Raw genomic sequence first — 19,018 nt, 5'->3', positions numbered from 1 at the left:
GTATCACCTTACCAAAGGGCTAACAAATTTATATCTACAGCTGTTCTTTCTCTGTATAATAAATGAAATCAAAACAGCCAATACCTTCTACGTCTTCTTTCTCCTTTTTCTGCTCCAGAGGTGAACACAAGGCTGAAAACCATGGGACTTTAACAGTAGTGGGTGATGAGGACTCCACACTCGTTTTCTTGATAGTGAGGGTCAGCACTGAGTTAATAAGGGACTCTTCTAATAAAAAGATTGCTGGGAACTTGCTTCATTACAGCATCAGATCAGCAGGTACTTGGTACCAGATTCACTCATCCAGACACGAGACTGCCATGACCGTAGCAAGGTTAGGAGACAGCCGTCTCAGTATTAGCTAGGCCTCTGCCTTTACTGTGTCCCCCAAGGGAGGTGTGACACAGAGCCATTGACACCATGGCATTGTCACATGTTAAAAATGTTTTTCTTGGCAGTGCTGCCTGTAGTTACAACCAAAACAGCTTAAGCTTAACACATTCAGAAGTGAAGGAAAGTACAGAACAGGCTTGAAATTCAGTCTTTTTTAATACAGAAGTTACTAGAAATAAAAAGGTTAAATTCCTGCAGCATGGTGCCACTTACAGAGAAGATGTCTTTTTTTAAGCAGCAAAACCTTAGGGAAGTCAAGTTAATTTTCTCACTTCTTCCTTCCATTCCTCTGTGAAGCACTGAGGTCCAGCCAGAGTGAACTTTCAGATTATTATTTGTGATTATTGGTAGAGTAAATGTTGCAACACTGGCCTCTGTGGGGTTACCTGTCTGTGCTAGGCAGCTGTGTGAGGTTTGGAAACCATCTACCAGAAGCCTCTGAGCTTTCACGCTTGAGTAACCACCTTCTTACAATTAATCTGCAAATGGGAACTCACGCAGTCACTTGCACTTATTTGGGACGGCATGATTGTTCATGTTTGCCAGGCTATTAATATTGTTCCCCACCATTTTCAAATGTTATTGTCAATGGATTATAATCATTGCTCCTGTTGAGAGTACAGGCTGTGTAGTAACTGGATCTACGTGCAGACACAAATGGCTACTTGCCACTTAGTAATAACTGCTATAAGTAAATAAAAATTTAGTGAAGCTATGGACAAAATATCGAATCGTTTGCAGATGATAATAAAGACCATAAATAAAAAGTTAGTTTTGCATTGCCCATCTTGACCAGCATATTGCCTCCAATGGAGTCTAGGAGGAGGCGTTTATGGAAATAGTATAGAAAACAGGATGGTTATAAAATAATTATTTCCTGCTTTAATCTTCCAGCTATATATAACCACATGTATTTACATATTTGCTTAAATAGTTGTATTAGAGAATGAAGAAACTGCCACCATTACCTCTGGCTTCCTCTGACAAACTCTGGGTGATGCCCATCCATGTTTAATTTTTTTTAGTTTCCTTTCTATGACATGTCTGGACAGTTAATGTCTGATAAAGTTACTTTTTCTGAACACATTAGGAACTGCATTACCATGGGGTGCAGAAGACTCAGGTTTTCTGGGAAGGACAGAAGAAACTGCAGCAACTGGGCTGACAAATGAAAGAGGCAATGAAAGCTATGGTATTTACGACAGATGTACTTCTGATGTCGAACAAGTGAGGAGGCTTGTAACATATTTCTCAGGTTATTTTCTCTGACGTTTCCTAGCTCACACTAACATCCCACTTCTTTTATCATTTGTTTTTTGTTTGTTTGTTTTGTTTTGTTTATTTTTCATTCTTTGTCCATACCTCATGCCTCTTTCTAAAACCGTGTACTCCAACATTGCATTACTTCACCCCACTTTCCTTGCCTAGCAGGGCAGCTGCCGGTTCTTTATGGGGCTGTTCTGCTCTTCTGCCTCCCACCTGTTCAAAGAACAGCTCTGTGGCTACATGACATAGCTAGGCGAGGCACTGCGGATGCTATCCTGTCAGATACGCAGAGCCTGAAAGCACTGGAACTCATTATCAGGAGTTATGATGAGTTTCTCTGGAAAAATTGTCAAGATTGAATGTATTGGGTGGGAGGACAGACTGAAGGATTACAACCATGACATCTATGCACCCTGTATCCCTGCTGTCTGTCTCTTGCTTAAGTATCTAACTCTGTGATTGATCAGTGAGGCCATAAAAAGTGATGTATGTTTTTCATGCACTCTTTAAAAATCCTGTAAAATGTCTTTTCCCATGCTCTTCCAACTCTTTATCATTGACACAAGCCCCTCTGTCATGTAAAAATAATATCAGTTTTGTAGGCAAAATATCCTTCTTGTTCATTATTTTGTTGTCTAGCCTGGCTTTATGTAGATAAGAATATGTATGGAGTTTGGCTGTGTAATGCAATCTGATCATGAGATGTTCCCTAACATTTCTTCTTATAGAGTTTTTCCATTCTTGAAAGCAAACATACAACCCTAAGATACGCATTATTTCCTGCTAGAGGAATTCAGTAATAGGAGTAATATAAATAAAAGATGGCTTAAAAATATATAGAAAAAAAAAAAGCCATGAAATCTCTGAACCCCATCATGAAGTACGTTTTCTAAATGTAACACAAACAGAAGTCTCTGGGCAACTTGGGCACAAGACTACAGTAATATGGAATATATTTTATTCTCAAAATACATGGTAGATATTGCAGATCTGACAGCAAATCAAGCGTGACTGACTGGATCTTCCATGAGCAATTAGTGACATGTCTTCCAAGACACATCATTTGTTCCCTTCAACGTGTGCTAATCCAGGAGTAACACTCGAAGTCACTTTTCCCAGATCCTGTAATGATACTCAGCCGCCACAAGACCCTGAAACGGTGGTAGCAAATTTCTGCGCAGTTTGTTTCCTGCTAGGAACTGTTCAAGAAGATGGTGAAAAAAAACCAAAACAAACAGCAACAAGAACAACAAAAAATCGCTGCTCTTTCCCAGTGACAGCAGCATTCAGGTTTTGTTCAGAGGAGCTGGCTTCCTTGCTTTGCCTTGCTCCACCACCTGAAAGCTGACTTTCTAGTGACCTCTAGCACAACCGAGCAGGACCGAGCACAGACATCTCGGGCACGAACTCGCTCTGTCGGGCGCCGCGCGGGGTGCCGAGCCGCCAGGGGAAGCCTCGGCGCCCCTCTGCTCGCCCTGCACACCCAGCTACACATTTGGCAGGCAGACCGCGCCCCACCGGCGGGCACCTTCCCTGCTCCCCATCCTCCGGGGGGCCGAGGGGGGAGCGGGGGCAGAGGCTGGACGAGACCTGGGCGCTGTGCCGGGGGGCGGCGGGGCCGGGGCCGGGCGGTCGGCACGGGGCTCTCGCTTCCTTTGCTTTTTTTTTTTTTTTTTTTTTTTTCCTGGAGTTTATTGTAAAGGGGTAAAGTTTGCGGGCTCGTCACGTGACCCTGACAGGTCCTGCCTATTGAGAGCCAGACCACCCACATGGAGGACGATGGAGCTGCTTAATAGAAACAGGCATGTAATTGTGAGCCTTTCCAGCACTCTGCAGAATGCCTGCAACCTAGGAGGGTTATTTTTTTTACACTTTCGGTTCCTTTCGGGTAAAAAAAAAAAAAAAAAAAAAAAAAAGAAAGGCAAAGAAGAAGAAGGAAGAGGAGGAGAAGAAGAAGAGAGGGAGGGAAAGAAAGGAGGAAAGGAGGAAGGAAGAGAGGAAGGAAGGGAGGAAGGAAGGGAGGAAGGAAGGAAGGAAACAAGGAAGGAAGGAAGCAAGGAAAAGAGAAAGAGAGAGAGAGAGGGAAAGAAAGATAAAAAATATAAAGAAAAAGAGGAAGAAAGAAAAGGGAGAAAAAAAAAAAGAAAGGGAAAAGAAGAGGGATCGGGAGCAGAGAGCCGAGCGGACTCGAGGGGGGCCGAGGACGAGGAGGCTGATGCCCCACGACAGCCGGCAGCGGCGCTGAGCGAGGCGGCACCGGCCCTCCGGCGGCGCACGGGCAGCGATGGTAGGTGCCGGGGGCGACCCCGGGGCCGGGGGCAGGGGCCGGGGGCCGGGGCGGTGCCGGGGGCGCTGCGCGGACCCCCGCGGCGGAGGGCCCGGGGCCGGGCGGAGGGGGCGGGCGGAGCCGTGCGGGGCCGGGGGGCGGCAGGAGCCGTGCGGGGCCGGGGCTCCCGTCCTGCCCGGCACCGGGGAGCGGCGGGGGGGGGCTCGGCGTCGTGTCCCCGCTGTGTCCCCCCCCCGCGGCTGCCCCCGACGGAGGAGCCCCCCCCGGAGAAGCGGCGGCCCCGCGGTGCCTTGCAGCGGCCCCGCAGGGGTCTGTGCTCGGCACCCGCATCCCTTGCACCTGTGCGAGCGGCGGCGCCGCCAACCTGCCGCGCTGCAGCATCCAGCCCCCCCGGGGCCAGGCCGTGCGGGACGGGGGCGATGCCGCCGAGCGGTGCCGCTCCTCCTGCCTTGGCGGCTCGGGCAGGGCCGGCGGAAGGCGGTGGCGACGTGCGGTGTGTGCAGGAGGAGTGGCGGCGGCAGGGAGATCAGCTGCGAGGAGCCGGCGGGGCTGGAGGCAGCCGGTACCTCTGCTGGTACCTGGCGCCGGGGCTGCGGGCGCTGCGCCGCCGGGACCGGCCCTGCCCGCCCTGTGCCGGGGGCTGGGGGGGGGGAAGGATGCTCGCCGACAGGCCTCCCCCCGGCGGGGGACCCGGGGGACTGAGCGAGGAGGGGTCTGGTGCTAACAGGCACGCCTGGGCCAAGGCGGGTCTCTGCCAGCTCCCAGCCAGACGGCGTTTACCGCTTGTGCTCCGAGGGTCTCTCGCGTCGTTTCGGCACCGGCCCGGTGGGTGTATTTGGGGTCTGGTCAGGGCCGCGTTAGAGCCACGGCGGGGCAGGATGATAATCCGACGCTGTATCCGGACAGGAGTTAGCGCTGCTGAGAACGGCTAGGGCTGAGGAGGGAGGGGGAGAAGGAGGAATCCTTTACAATCTATTTGCTTTCAGGAGCCGGTAGTTATAAAACTGGCAGCTGACTCTGAATTAAAATGTCTCGGGCTTCTCTGTTTTTATCCTTATTTCGCACACACATGCACACACACGCACGCACTCACACACACACACCTTTTATTTTCTTCTGCCTTTGCCACAGTGTATAAAGCCCTATTGAGACATGTAGGCGTGATGTGTAAACCGGATTAGCAGTATGAAAGAAAGACATACAATGAGCCTGAATTGTTTTACTTCCTTTTCATTTCTCACGCCTATATCTCTAATAAATTTGTTGCTCCAGCAGTGGGTCAAAGAGATCGTGTCGCTCAGCTTTTTTTCTGCGAGACCCGATGGCAGAGATCATGAAAATGAATGCCCTGCCCTCTGCCAAATGCAAGGCTTGAGCTATATCGCTACACAGGTTCGGTGTTGTCCGGGCTGGCTAAAAACTGTTCAGTGTAACTTTCCCCCCTGCGTGCGCATTAAAGTCCTGCAAGTGGCAGGGCACCGTGCCAGAAAAAAAAAAAAAAAAAAAAATCTGTTTTGAAGACGACTTGGGTTTATAAGGCTAAAGCCCCTCGCCGGGCAGGACGAGGTCTGCTGAAGCCGGGATGCCCTCCGGGTGTCTCCCGGCGGTGACGGGGCTGCAGCTGCAGCCGCCGCCCTCCGCAGCTCCCGGGGGCCTCCCCGGGGAGGCCGAGGCCGAGGCCGCGGCCGCGGCGGGGCAGCGCGGAGGGCCGGCGGCCGCGGGAGGCGCATCTCCCGCAGCCCTCCGCGGGAAGAAACGCCCGCTCACCCGGGCCGGCGCTGTAGATCCCTCATTTGCTCCTTTGCGGCGTGCAGAGCGGCTCTCCATTAAAGGAGATCAGGGGTAATTAGCCGCATTATTTTGACAAGCTGGCTCGAGCAGCTCCCTTTGCTTGCCGGGCTGAGGAGGGGGAGCGGGCCGGCTCCGTGCCGCCGCCTCCTTCCCCCCGCGCGGGCGCTGCGCGGCGGCGCTGCCCTGCGGATGGGGGCGCGGAGGGGCTGCGGCCGCCCCGCGGAGCTGCGCGGGGGGCGAGGGCCGGGGGACAGGCGAAGGCAGCTCCCCGCGGGTGGGCTCCGCTCCTCGGCCCGGCCGCAGCCCCCCCCGTGGGGTGAGGGGAAGGGCGGGCCCCGCATCTCGGTGCTGCTTCCTTGCTAGGGCTATCGGATGCTCCGGTCCGCGGGCGACGGGCAACCTGCAACGACGTGTTAAAATAACACCAGGGCAACTGCACTACCCGCTGTTAACCTCTGTCGGATTTGGTCCCTCGCGTGGCTGGGGGAAGCGTGCAGCTCTGCAGTATTTGGGGTTACAGTGAGCACGAAGGCGATCCAAGTAAGAGGCAAAGCCTTATAAGATGAAGCCACTCTGACCAAAGCCCTGGGATTCTTGTGTGCCAGCCCTGGCGGTCCAGGAGCGGGGAAGACGAGGCATAAAAGATTTCAGACTCCAGCCACTCCGCCCACGGGGACACCTTCCCGGGCCTTGGCCACAGGGCAAGTCCGAGATAAGGCATCTGCAGGTCCCAGGCGAGCTGCTGAAGGCAGAAAAAGCCATTGGTGTGGAGGAGCAGTTGCACACACAGGCCCATGCATATCACAGCCAGCAGTGCTTACAAATGTAAATAAGGGCAGATTGATTAGGAACAACATTATCGCTGGGAATGTAGCACGCAGGCATCAGCTATGAGGCAAAGTGGGGGCAGCCACTGCTCTGACCACCCAAGTGGAGACTTTTACACTGACACTTCTTCCTTGAGGGAAAAAAAAAAAAACACATACACACACACAGAAACAAGGCCAATTAGATCCCTGCAGTAATTCATCTCTTGTGTATGCTTAAAAAAAAAAATAAAATCCCTCCAGACCACAGGGAGAGAGGGGAGATTAAGATAGCGCTTGTTAAATTTGAGTCCTCAGATTGGGTTCTGGGAGCAGGAGCGAGGACCGGGGGTCACTGGGCTGTTGTGTGAAGCCGAGCAGGCAGGAGGCGGGGGGCAGCTCCGGGGGCTGGAGGTGCTCGCAGGGACGGGGCAGTCCTCCCGGGCTTTGCAGGCTGCTGGGAGGCTGCAGCCAAACGCCTCTCTCTCCCCCGGCCCCTTCCTTCCGCGCCCCCAGCCCCGCTCAGACCTGGTGGCACGTCGGCTCTTCGCGCGATGCACGGCTGAAACTTGAGTTACAGGCGGCTGCCTGCCTCCCTCCCTCGTTCCCTCCCTCCCTCCCTCCTTCCCTTTTTCCCTCCCTCCCAGGTGTGGGCTCCAGCCCCCAGCAGAAAGCCGCCTCCAGCTCCGGCCCCCGTGGGCTTCCCCCTCCCGCAGCCGCGCGCCCACATGTGCTGCCGGCAGCCCTCCCGCGGGCAGCCCCACGCGGGGCACGGCCCCACGGGGCAGGACTCGCCGTCCGCGGCCACCAGGCGGCCGCGGGGACCTGGGGGGGGGAAAGCCCGCAAAACCTGCCACGGGCGGCCGTGGCCCCGCCAAGCCCCCGCCGGTGGGTGCCCCTAGGCGATTTCACGACGGAGGCTCCGCCGCACGGGCGGCGTGGCGGGGGAAGCGGGCCCCCCGCTCCGCTCCTTTTCTCTTCTTAGTTCAGTTTTTTCACCCCCCTGGTCCCCGGGGCGCACCGGGGCGCGGAGCCCCTCGGCGGGGAGCCGCGCGGCCGCCGGGGGAGGCGCGCAGCTGTATCGGCCGCAATTAATGGCTGGTCCTCAATGAGCGGAGACGGCGAGCAGCCGTGCCAAAAAAGTAAACAATCACGTATAGTGCGAGAAGTGTTTAGCGCGGCCAGGCAGGCTGCGTTTCACGGGTTTTTACACTAAAAACATATTAAAAGTGGCTTTCCTCAGGTTTCAGTTAAAGAATGAGCCCTAAGTTGAAACAGGCTAGCTACCGCGCGGCTTTAAATCCCTCAAGTGTTAAGTTTTCATTGTGTTTTTCTAACTGGACGGAGTGGTTTTCTTGCAAGGAACCAAGTCTCCTCTTTAGTTAAAAAAGAAAGAGAGAGGGAGAAAAATCTGGCACTTTCTACCGCAGTATCCACCACCCTGTCATTATTTCTGCAAGCCTGGGAATTCAGCTCGGACCTCCCAGTATTTGTTGCAGCTTGAGGCCAAGGTGCCTCTAAAAGGATTTTCTTTTAAGGGCTTTAGAAATCGTTTAATGCTACTTTCCCCCCGTTTCCCTCTGTTTTTTAAAAGAGAGGAAAAAAATATATATTTCTGCGTGTCGATCGCGAGAAAGTTCTGCGGCGTGCATTTGTCTGCAAGCATCCCGGAGGAAAAAAAAAAAAAAGGGGGGGGGGGAAGAGAGAGAAAAAGAAAAAAAAAAAACTTTCTTGAAAAGAAAACGAAGAAGAAAGGGGGGGGAGGCGGTGTGGGGGAGGCATTCCTTAATGGAAGTATTGCATGCAAAGAAGGCTGGATCTCTTTAAGGCTCCCCCTGAAGCTGGAGATGCACACACAAGGGTTGCCTGCCTGGGTGGTCTCTCTACTTTGGTGAGCTGTTGCTAAGCAGCTAATAATAGTCATGTTTGCTGAGTAATTTCTGCCCTCCCCGAGCCAATCGCCTCGCAGAAACCCAAGCCATCTGACAGCCCCAGGGGCGGGCTTTCAGCTCTTTTTTTTTTCTCCCTCTCTCGCTCTCTCTCCTCTCTTACTCCCCCCCCTCCCACCCCTCCTCCTCTTTATCCAAATGGAGAGAGTCCTTTTTTTCTTCTTCATCTCATCTCTTGAGCCGAGGGGCTGCAGCTCGCCGCTGCCGCGCACACGCCGGGGGAGAGCGCCAGGCAGCCGCCCGCCCGCCGCCGCGGCGGGGCCGAGCGCGGAGCCCCGCCGGCCCCGCGGCCCGCGGGAAGCAGCCCGGCGCTGAGGCAGGATGGTGCAGCGCGGCCGGGCAGCGCAGCAGCAGCAGCAGCAGCAGCAGCAGCAGCCGCCGCGGCCCGCCGCAACGCCGCCGCGCCGCCGCCGCTGAGCGCCGCCGCGGACAGCGGCTCCCCGGAGGGAGGCAGCGGCGGCCGGAGGAGGCGATTTCCACGGGAGCCGAGCACAGCGCGGCGGCGGCGGCGGCGGCCGGGGGCGGCCGGGGGTCGCGCCCGCCCGCCCGCCCCACCTCGCTGGGCGCGGGGAGCGGCCGCCGGCACCTCGGGGTGCGATGTGGCAATGGGAGGCGCGGGGAGCGACTCGGCCGGAGCGGCCGCGGCGGCAGCCGCCGCCCCGCGCCCCGCGTGAGGCGGCCGCGCCGCAGCAGCCCCAGCAGCAGCAGGAGCAGCCGGAGCCGCAGCCGCGGCAGCCCCCGCAGCAGCAGCAGCCCGCGGCCCGCAGCGCCGCCAGCCCCCTGCGCCCCCGCCGCGCCCCGCGGCCCCCGCCGCGCCCCGCGGGCCACCGCCGCGCCCCCGGCCCCCCGGGCCTCGCCGCGGCAGCGCCAGCGGCAGCTCCCCCGTCCCGCCGGCGGCGGCGGCGGCAACATGGCCTCGGCCGCTAACGCCTCGGAGCCGGAGACCAGCAGCAGCGCGGGCGGCGGCGGCCACCCCGGCCGGGCGGCGAGGAGCGGCGGCGGCGGCGGCAGGCGGCGGAGGAGCGGAGGCAGCCGGCGCGCCGCGGCGCCCGACCGGGAGTATCTGCAGCGGCCGAGCTACTGCGATGCGGCGTTCGCCCTGGAGCAGATCGCAAAGGTGCTTTCACTTCTCTCCCTTTTTCCCCCCGGAGCGGAGCGCGAGCGCCAGTGTTAGTTTTTTCGGCGGGGGAGGGGGTGGCGTGCTTTCTCGCGGGGGTGGAAGGAGGAGATGGAAACCCAACAGCCACCAATAAAATGCTGGGAAAAAAGAGAGGGACGTCTGTGACTCTTTCGTGCGGGAGAGAGTGCCCTCCTTCCCTTCCTGCCTCCCCGCCCGTGCCTGCCCTGCCGGGGTGCGCTCGTGCGGCGAGCACGGCTCCCGGTGCGCTCCCCGGAGGCAGCCTCCGCCGCTCCCCCTCCGCTTCCTCTGCTCCTCCCCGTCCCCTCGCAGCGCCCCGAGCACCCGGCCGGGACGGGACGGGACGGGACGGGGGGGGGAGAGAGCGAGCGAGCGGCCGCTTTCTTGGCAGAAGGCGTGCTTTTGTCAAGCCCTCCGCCGGGCGTACGAAACGCCGGGGCTGCCCCCGGAGAAGGAGGGTCCCGGGGCGGAGGGAGCTCGTAGCGCCTTCCTCCCCCAGCGGCGGGGAGAGGAGGGAGAGCCGCGAGCAAATCGCCACCCCCGGCCGGCCGGGGGGCTGCGGGAGCCCGGCTCGGGCCGGGAGGGGATGGAGCCGGCCGCCAGCCCCTGCGAGCCAAAAAATGCTGGGAGGAAACAGCCCCGGGACGCTGCCCGGCCGCGGGGATCGCCTCGTTTTCAGGGAGCGGATCTGCGGGCTTTGTAAGAAGGGGAAAAGGGGAGAGAGGAGAGGAGAGGAGGAAAAAAAAAAAAAAAGAAAAAATCCATGTGGCTGCCCTCTTCCGTTCACAAACATTGCCGTGACTTACAGATGGCCGCTCCACTTCCTAATTCAGCTCACACGGCGTCTCCCAGCTCTGTGGGAACGAGCCGCTGCTGCTGATCTCGCAGCGCTGCTCACCACGTGGGTCCTGCCTCCGACACCACACCGCGCTACCAGCCGGCAGCCGGCTGCCTGCGATCGGCCGGCCTCGCCTCCCCGGGCCCTGCGGGGTCTGAGCGGGGGGATCCCTGCCCGGGGGAGGGCGGCGGGCGGCTCCCCCCCCCGCTCCAGGCGGGGCCGGGGCGGCGCTGCCCCGGGGCTCCGGGTGGCGAGCGGTGCCGGTGCCGCCCCGGTACCGACTGACCTCTTCTTGCCTTTGTAGGGGAGAGCGACCGGGAGGAAGGCGCCGCTGTGGCTGCGAGCAAAGTTTCAGAGACTGCTCTTTAAACTGGGCTGCTACATTCAAAAGAACTGCGGCAAGTTTCTGGTGGTCGGCCTCCTCATTTTCGGGGCGTTCGCTGTCGGATTACGGGCCGCCAACCTCGAGACCAACGTGGAGGAGCTGTGGGTGGAAGGTAAGCCGCCGGGACGCGGACAGGGACGCGGCCCCGGTGCCCGGCCTCCCTCCCTCCCTCCCTCCCTCCCTCCCTGCCGGCCCCGTCCCGTCCCTGACGCGTGCCCGCCCGCCGGTGCCGGGGGCCGGCCGCCGGTTGGCGCGGCCGTTGGGCGGGCGGTTGGCGGGGCGGCACAACCGCCGCTTGGCGGTACCACTTCGCCGCCCGCCGCGGGGGGGGGGGGCACGGATGGATGGACGGGGAACGGAGGCGAAGCGGAGCGCCGGGAGGGCGGCGGGCGGCCGATCCCCGCGGCGGGTTGCGGGGCTCGGCGCCGTGCGGGAGGCCGGCGGGGCTGCCGCGTGCCCGCGGCGGGAGGAGGAGGAGGAGGGGGCGGCGGTGCGGGGAGGCGCCCCTCCGCCATCTTGGGAGTGCGCGCGCCCGCGGGGCGGGGGGGGGGGGTGGGGGGGAAGGGGGCGGGCGAGCTGTGTGTGGTCCGTGCTGTTGGACGGCTTTCAGCGGCGGGGGGGAGCGCTCGTCGCGGGGCGGAAAATAAAAAATAAAAGAGGCACGGCTGCGGGCTGACGGCTCTTCCTTGCGGGGGGACCGCTGCGGGGTCGCTGGGTGGCCGCGGGGGAGCGCGGTGGGCTGCGGGGTGTGGCGGGACCTGCCGCCACAGCGCCCAGAAACGGCAGGCGCTGAGGGAGCCACCGGTCCGGCCGTCCTGTGGCACTCGCTGGGTCCTCTGTCCCTCGGTTACTAGCGCAAATCATTGCAAAAAATGTGCCTTTTATCGTGTTTTTTTTTTTTTTTTTGGTCGTGCTCCTTTTGCCTCTACTTTTCTGCGTGTCAGGTAGAAATAATTGATCGCAGGCCTGTCCAGCGTGGTTCCCTGTGTTTTCCTGTCACCGTCCAGCGTGGTTGCCTGTGTTTTCCTGTCACGATTTCACTGGGTTCCACTGCTAGGAAGGATGATCCCATCCTAACGCCACCTGCTTTTCCTATCAGCCTAATACCAAGAAACTGCTCGCTGACCGTGCCTGTGTGGCTGGCCCAGCAGCAAAAATCCAACTGTCAAGGGAAAAAATGTGTTTTGCAAAATAGCCGTTTGGTTCAGTTACTGCATTGGCCTCTTCTGATGTCATTATTGCTTCGTGGGGTGCGTGGGGAGGTCCTGAGCACGAAACCTAGCTGAAATTCATCTCTGAGGTTTTTATGGCCAACGTGGATTCATAAGGCAGCTGGCTGTACAGAGCTGACCCATGTAATTTGAGTTTAGTTTCCATGTTAGAATTAAACAAGGTGAATATTAAAACTTTATTTAAATAGAGAAAGCTTAGAAACCCTCGTGTGTCTAGGTTGCGCAAAATGGCTAGCTAATGATATTGAAATAAAATATTCTGGTTTTAATTTAAATTAACTCACAGTCGTCCTGTTCTAGCACAACACAACCATCGACACAAAAAAGCATGCTAAATTGTGGAGACTGTACGTTTCTGGTCACGAACAAGGGCGTTATACAAATATACCTAATGAATAGCAATTGCGTGTTTCTGTGGCTAAACTGCAGGCAGAAGTACAAGATGAGAATTTGAAATGGAAAAGGTACAGAGAGAGGTGGTGTCTGAAGTGGTGTTCTTCCCTAGGCAGGAGTGGAAAGCAGTGGCCAAACTCACTTTCCTGAGCTTGGGATACCTGGTCCTCACTCCTGAGCTTGTAGTCAAAGTACACTCCGTGGAAGTTGTTATACTAAGGGGCCCTATAGAACAAGCTTTCTTTTAATAGAAGCAGTGTCTGAATTGCAATGTTTATTAAAATAACAGACTTGTTTTTGCCTTTACCTTTTGTTTACCAAGAATTTGAATGAACTGGGCAACGTTGGCCAAATATGGTAGATTACTCGAAATATGTTTCGAGTCACAGTTGCAATAAAATGAGTTTTGATTTGCTACTGAAGCTTTTTACAGTTATTACTGCTGAATAAATTGGCAGTATTTACACAAAGAGACTGGTTTTATATGGTGTATTTCTGAATACCATGGAGCATGGAACATAACACAGCGCTGAAGTTTGCTAGAAGTAAACGGCTGCTTTAAAACTATAACACAATTAATTAAAAATAGTGAAGTGAAGTTTGAATGAGTTTTAAGACCATCCACATTCCAAGATAAATGCTTAGTAGTCTGGGCCTGAAGCTATTATGGCTGAAATATTTACATAAGAAGTTCAGAAACCCACCTGGTAGGCAAACTTTCAAAGAGAGAAAAAGCAAAACAGATCTCCAAAACATCATTCTTTCAATTTTCTTGTAGTAGTCTCTCTCTTTCAGAATTTGTGCCAACACTCCTGGCCTCCTGATACCAAAGTGGCTTTCCACTCAAATTGTTTCTTGGCACTAAGTGTTGCAGAGTAGCATTTCTTTTATTTTTTTTTTTATTTTTATTTTTAAAAACCCAGCCCTGCTCTGGCTGCTGTTCAGAGCACTTCAGTTACTGCTGCGTGCCCCGCAGTATGCTCCCAGTCTGTGCTCCTGTCTTGCGGTCTGTCTCGCTGGCACCCTTGAGGGGGCCACACACGTGGAACTCCCTGGCCCGTCAGCAGGTCTGTCATCCCTGCGTGCACACCTTCCTGTTGTAGGGTGCTCACTGTAGTTTTTTGCGCAAACAAATCCCAGACTGGCATTTTAATGCCAGTTCTGTTATCCACAGCCCTTACGCTTTAGTTGAACTGCTACCTGTGGGTGTCCGTGTATACTGGGGTTGCAAAGACTGTTTAGCATCTTTATACATTGTACACCCTTGAGAGAACAAAAAGGGCTTTGCATTGATTTCCTCTGTGACTAAATTTTGTTGGACACAGACGTGGTTTTAGAAACATCCATTCATAACTAGGAAGTGCTCTGGATGGAAAAGAAATCATGCCCATAACTGGTTATGTTTTCTGCTACCACTCTAATAGGCACTCTAAGACCCTGGCCTGTGAGCAGCAGTCACACATGTAAATTTACAGCCTCTGCTTCTGAAAGAAGGTAGTTTTGTGGCTCCAGAGAAGATTCTGCTAAGTGGAGCTTGAAATTTGACTACTGCAGTGCCTTGAACGGCATTAATTGGAGCAGCTCGTAAGGGGAGAGATGCTCTCGTGTTGTTCCTTGATACTTCATTTCACGTTGCCATTGTCTTGGGATTTTTTTTCCTCGCTTTTTTTCATGCCTTTTTCTTCTCTAAGAGGTCAAAGATCATGGTGGTCTTTCTTTACGCTCTCGCTTTCTGAAGTTTTTGTGCTACCTGTAGTTCAGTTGAACTTTTCCCTTTGCAAGTAGTTTTCTGTGCTGGTAGTCCTCTTTGCACAGCTAACCAAGGTCTAACATGCAGAGCCCCTTCGTTACACCAGCTGGAAGCAAAAGGGTGCGTGATACAAGCAAGGATAGGACAACCTGCAGGGAAGAGAAAATGCCTCAGTAGTCACAAAGAAAGATCAGTTTTGGTACTTGGAACAAAGCATTCTCTCATTGTAAGTGAATTAGCGCTAAGTGTGTACAACAAACTAAGTGAAGACTTGAATGATGTGTAGTATTATTTTCTTTTGCTCTTAAGGGGCAGAAACCAAGTGACTCTACTGTCGTACTTGTGGCTAACCCATCTTAAAATACATTAATCCACCCATGCAACGCAAGAGTGAGGTGAAGAAGAGGAAAGCATGTGAGTGATGCAGGAATCAGTGTTATTTCCGTAGCTTCTCAGTTTGCTTAACCCAGCAAGATCAAGTGCAGGTGGAGAGGGAAGTTATTCTTAAGTTCTGCCTAAGGCATCAGTTAACTTTACACTAGTATTCTTTGGAGAAACGCAAAAGAACAGTAGAGGAACAGATCCTTGTGAATTTGTTGTTTTAAGGAGACAAATTTATGTGAGTGGTCCAGAGCAACATGTTTGGTTTCAATACAGTTAGCAGGAATTGACCCAGTCAGTTGTAATTCGGTTCTTCCACAAAGACTCACGTTTGTTCGCAGCAGCAGAGTACTAAGTACTGTTTGAGGCGCATCACCGCAGCGGTTACTTCTGAGGCAGGATGCTGAGGCAGGATTTCGGTGGTCTGTGTGGCAGTCTGGGGAGTTGTGTCCCACTGCATCACCGAATCCAGCAGTTTCCTATGGATCGCATGACACGCGAGCTTACTTATCTCTGAATTCTGCCTCACACTGTGTTGCGTGCCTCAGAGTGTGTAAGGGTTCATTGAAAGGTGCTTATCTGGAAAATTTCCAAGCCCGCTGTTTTGTTTGAATTGATTGTGATTTACTGTGTGGTTTCTCAGACGTGAACGTGGCAGCAGTGTTCCCACATGACGGCTGTAGAACGGTCACCTAGGCCGCGTGCTCTTTTTGAAGTTTGCTGATCAAAATGGGGTTGTATTTCAATCCATGCTTCTGTTTTCAAGATCAACATCAAAATCTAGTATTTATGCTTTACATGATATTTGTGGATAAAAACATCAGGACAATAGGTATTATGTTTCTGTGGAGAGAGCCCCTCTCAGTTTTCTTATACTTAGATGTTAATAAAAGGCATTTTAAGGTTTTAGTTATATGGTTGTATGATCGTTGTTTTTTAAGGGCCTGCTGTTGAAATCAAAGTCACTGGGGCTCTCAGTCAGGGTTCATCTTGACAGGTGTCCACATCACTCACTGCTCGGGGGTGGTGCTCACTGCTGAAAGGCTCCTGTATCCAAAGCAAAACCAAACCAGTTTCGGTGTTTAAACTCCCCTTTCCGCCTCTAAGAGTTTCAGTGGAGGTATTGCCAGTGACCATCTGGGGTCACTGAGAAGGTAAAGGGCAAAATCCTGAACTCAGCGAATGCAGTGGCAGAAGGTAGAATAACCTGAGCGTGGCCAGGCCTGTACCCAGCGCTGGTACAAAGCCACAGCAGAGTGACAGACGGCCCCTGCTGTGGGAAGGGCCAGAGGAGGGCCTTGTTCTGTGGAGCTCACACCCCACCTAGGCTGTAACCACAGGGTAGCCTGGGTCCCTCTGCCTTTCAGACTTCAGAGGCGTTTAATTTACTCAAGGCTCCAGAGAATTAATCGTCATCATTATTTCCAAACTTAACATGCTGTGGCTAATGTGCATGCCAGAATGCGCCCTGCAGATCCTTGTCTGGGAGGGTCTGTTCGCTCCTCTGTTGCAACGTCTGTTTGAACCGCTGCCTCAGTTGCACCATTCTTCGCTTCCTCTCTCCTGAGCGTTGAGTGACTTTCCACACCCCGCGGATTTTGCTGGTCATGAACAGGGTACAAGGGCATTTCTGTAGTTGCGGAGAGCCTGGTGATTTCCATGCAGAAATGCTGGGGTGAAGTATAATAGTTGAAAACCAGATTACGTTCTTGTTGGCCCCCATGCCGCTGCTGCGGAGCTGGAACAGGGGGAGTATAGGTAAGCAGTAGGGCTGGCTCGGTCGTTGGGCCGTCTGCTGCTGTAGTTGAGGTGCTCTGTGGAGGTGTAGGACAGAACAGAAAAGTTCAGTTAAAAAGGACCTACAAAGATCTTCGAGTCCAATGGCCTGACCACTTCGGGGCTAACCAAAAGTTACAGCATGTCATCGAGGGCACTGACCAGGTGGCTTCTGAACGCTGACAGGCACGGGGCGTCAACCACCTCACTAGGAAGCCTGTTCCAGCGTCTGACCACCCTCACAGTAAAGAATTTTTTCCTAATGTCCAGTCTGAACATCCCCTGGGGTATTGATACGGGTGATGGTTTGCTGGTTTGCTACCACCTCCTGTTACCAGCTAAATGGACTTTTTTTTGTGGTAGAGAATGGGCCTTCTTTCTTCATTATTCCTCAGCAGACACTGGGTTCAGAGAAGAGTGAACTCTAAAAGCCATGGGTACTCAAACTCGCTTTCAACAGAAAATGCATTAAGGAAAACTCCGTCTCCTTACCCTGAATCCATCTATTTTCATGATTTAATATTTCCGTGGGAAGAGGTGGTCAAAGCCCTGTTATTAAATAGTATTTGTGGTGGCTCCCCAGAAAGTAGTAATACTACGTAGTGTATGCACGTTCTTGACCGCACAACAAATTTAAAGGCTATTACACGCAAGTGGATATTTCAGTTACACATAACTGTTAGGAGGCTCCAAAATATGACAGCTTCCAGATGTATGAACCGACTGATCCCTTTGTTTAGATTATGCACCACAGCTGATGCCTAGATTAGTGCTGGCTGGACAAAGCTATGGGAGATTTGTCTGGTTTCCACAATGCCATGTTTATATTTCATTTGGATTTCTCCTTCAAAGCTGACCTCCCCGTGACCTGATGGAGCTGTGTCCACTAGAATGCAAGTTTTAATGTGTCTGCAACAGCTTTCCTTTTGGTGTCTAATGGAACATGTTCTCCTTTTGACACTCATGGGCATTTATGCACTACCCCTTTTAACTTAACAGTGAATTATGTACTTCAGCCTATGAGCATCCAGGTAAAACTCTGCTTGTAAAGTTTTCTGCCCCACAGTTAGCTTTTCAAGAATATTCTGATTGGTTAAAGTAGCGTTTGGATTATAGACCTTGTGGGACTGTTCCTTGTCAGGCATTTTCTCCTGTCTGTAGAATAAAGTTGTCTTCCAGCCTTTGCACAGTGTTGTTTCTCTCTACAGATGATGGCATGGATGTGCATGCTTCTAGCTGCTCTTTTTGGAGTTCAGCAGGAACTGGAGTGCAGAATTTTACTCAAAAGTTCGTTCTTCTTTGTGGCTACCATACAATTAGATATATTTTCCTCAGTCATCCTTATTTATCTTCAGTATGCCTTTGGTTCCCTTCATCTCTCTGTGTCTGCTGTCTTGTACTATGCAGGAGGTCTTTCCTTGTTTGTATTTGTTAGTAACTGTACCTGGGAAGACTTGAAGAAACCAGTAAAACCCCTCAATGGCTGAGTGATCGTTTTGCAGTAAGACATGTCAGAGTTCGGAAAGATACAGCTACAGAACTTGCATTGTATTACTTACAGAAACTGGATGAATTTCCACTGTTGATGATTTACTGGGGGAGCAGATTCCTGAGATGGTGCCTCACAACAGAAAACTCAGCACTTTGAAGTATCATTTCTGCACTTCTATGCATAATGGCCATTTCATTTCTGTGTCCAGGAATCAAGAATAGAAAAGTATTCTGCTCCTGTTCTACGTGACCCGTGCTGTTTTATTATCTACTTACAGCATGCTAAATATGATTGATTAGTACTGGATACGATAGGCTATGTTGCTGTGTTGATTTGGAAAAATTTTGGCTGATGGTTCATTGTACTAGAAATAGATGGAGTGGAACTGCAAAGAATAATTTTGAATTCAGAAGTTAAAATATTTTTTAAATTCTTTTTTTCCTCTCTAAACATAGTTTTTTCTTTGACAGGAATGTTTAATATCCATACATACAATTTACTTGCTGTTGTTTTTCTCTGTTATTTTCATTCAGCATCACCTCAGCTGCCATAAACATCCTGAACTTGGCAAAAGTATGTTTTCTAAAGGAAAAAGTCCTTTACAGAAACTGCTGATGATATATACATTTTGATGTACGGAGAATTTTAATTTTGGTTTTTAGAATGAATGCCTTGGTTTTAACTTCTGCTTGGTTTCGTGAAAACTTAGTTATTGCAGTCCTTGAGCAAAATATATAAGAGGTAAGGGAATGAGTAGAACCATAACCTGACTCTTTCAGCAAAGGTGCTGCTCCTTTAGAGAATTGTACTGAACTTAATTTCAGCTTTAAATATACAAGTAATCGTTGTATATTTGAAACATGTGTATATTGCTCATGAGCAAGAAAAAGCTGATATTTTTAAGGCATATGTGCAGTGTTGTACACGCGTATACCTGAAGCTGGAACTGAGCCCTTAAACCGTAATACAGTCTTCATTTACTAACAGTAAGACAAATTAAAAGAAACAGTCTTCTCTTGTTTACCTGTCTGATGCATTTCTGCTTTTCAGTCAGTAACCAAAAGCTAAGTGCAACAAACTAGAAACGAGCGCTGTTAAGTCAAGTTGTATGATTTTTTTTTCCCCCTTAAATCATTGCTTA

General features: G+C 52.8%; 1 protein-coding gene across 5 annotated transcripts in view; it reads left to right on the top strand.

Annotated features, from left to right (window-relative positions):
* Window positions 1–2,651: 2,651 nt before the first annotated feature.
* Window positions 2,652–19,018, top strand: part of PTCH1 (patched 1) — a 73,612-nt gene continuing 57,245 nt past the window's right edge. For 3 of the 5 annotated variants that reach the window (XR_013943200.1, XM_080573032.1, XM_080573031.1), the window contains exons 1-2: window positions 8,583–9,609; window positions 10,773–10,965. Coding sequence is in view for 3 of the 5 variants with exons in the window: in XM_080573032.1 (XP_080429158.1) it covers window positions 9,403–9,609; window positions 10,773–10,965 (400 nt within the window). In the remaining 2 variants the exon portion in view is untranslated. Of the gene's footprint in view, window positions 3,947–8,582; window positions 9,610–10,172; window positions 10,330–10,772; window positions 10,966–19,018 lie in introns of those variants that run through there. The other 2 variants (XM_080573033.1, XM_080573034.1) reach the window with 2 other exon arrangements.

This window comes from Anser brachyrhynchus, assembly GCF_964034855.1.
Source record: "Anser brachyrhynchus genome assembly, chromosome: Z".
NCBI lineage: Eukaryota > Metazoa > Chordata > Aves > Anseriformes > Anatidae > Anser > Anser brachyrhynchus.
This window is presented reverse-complemented; position numbering and strand designations above follow the sequence as displayed.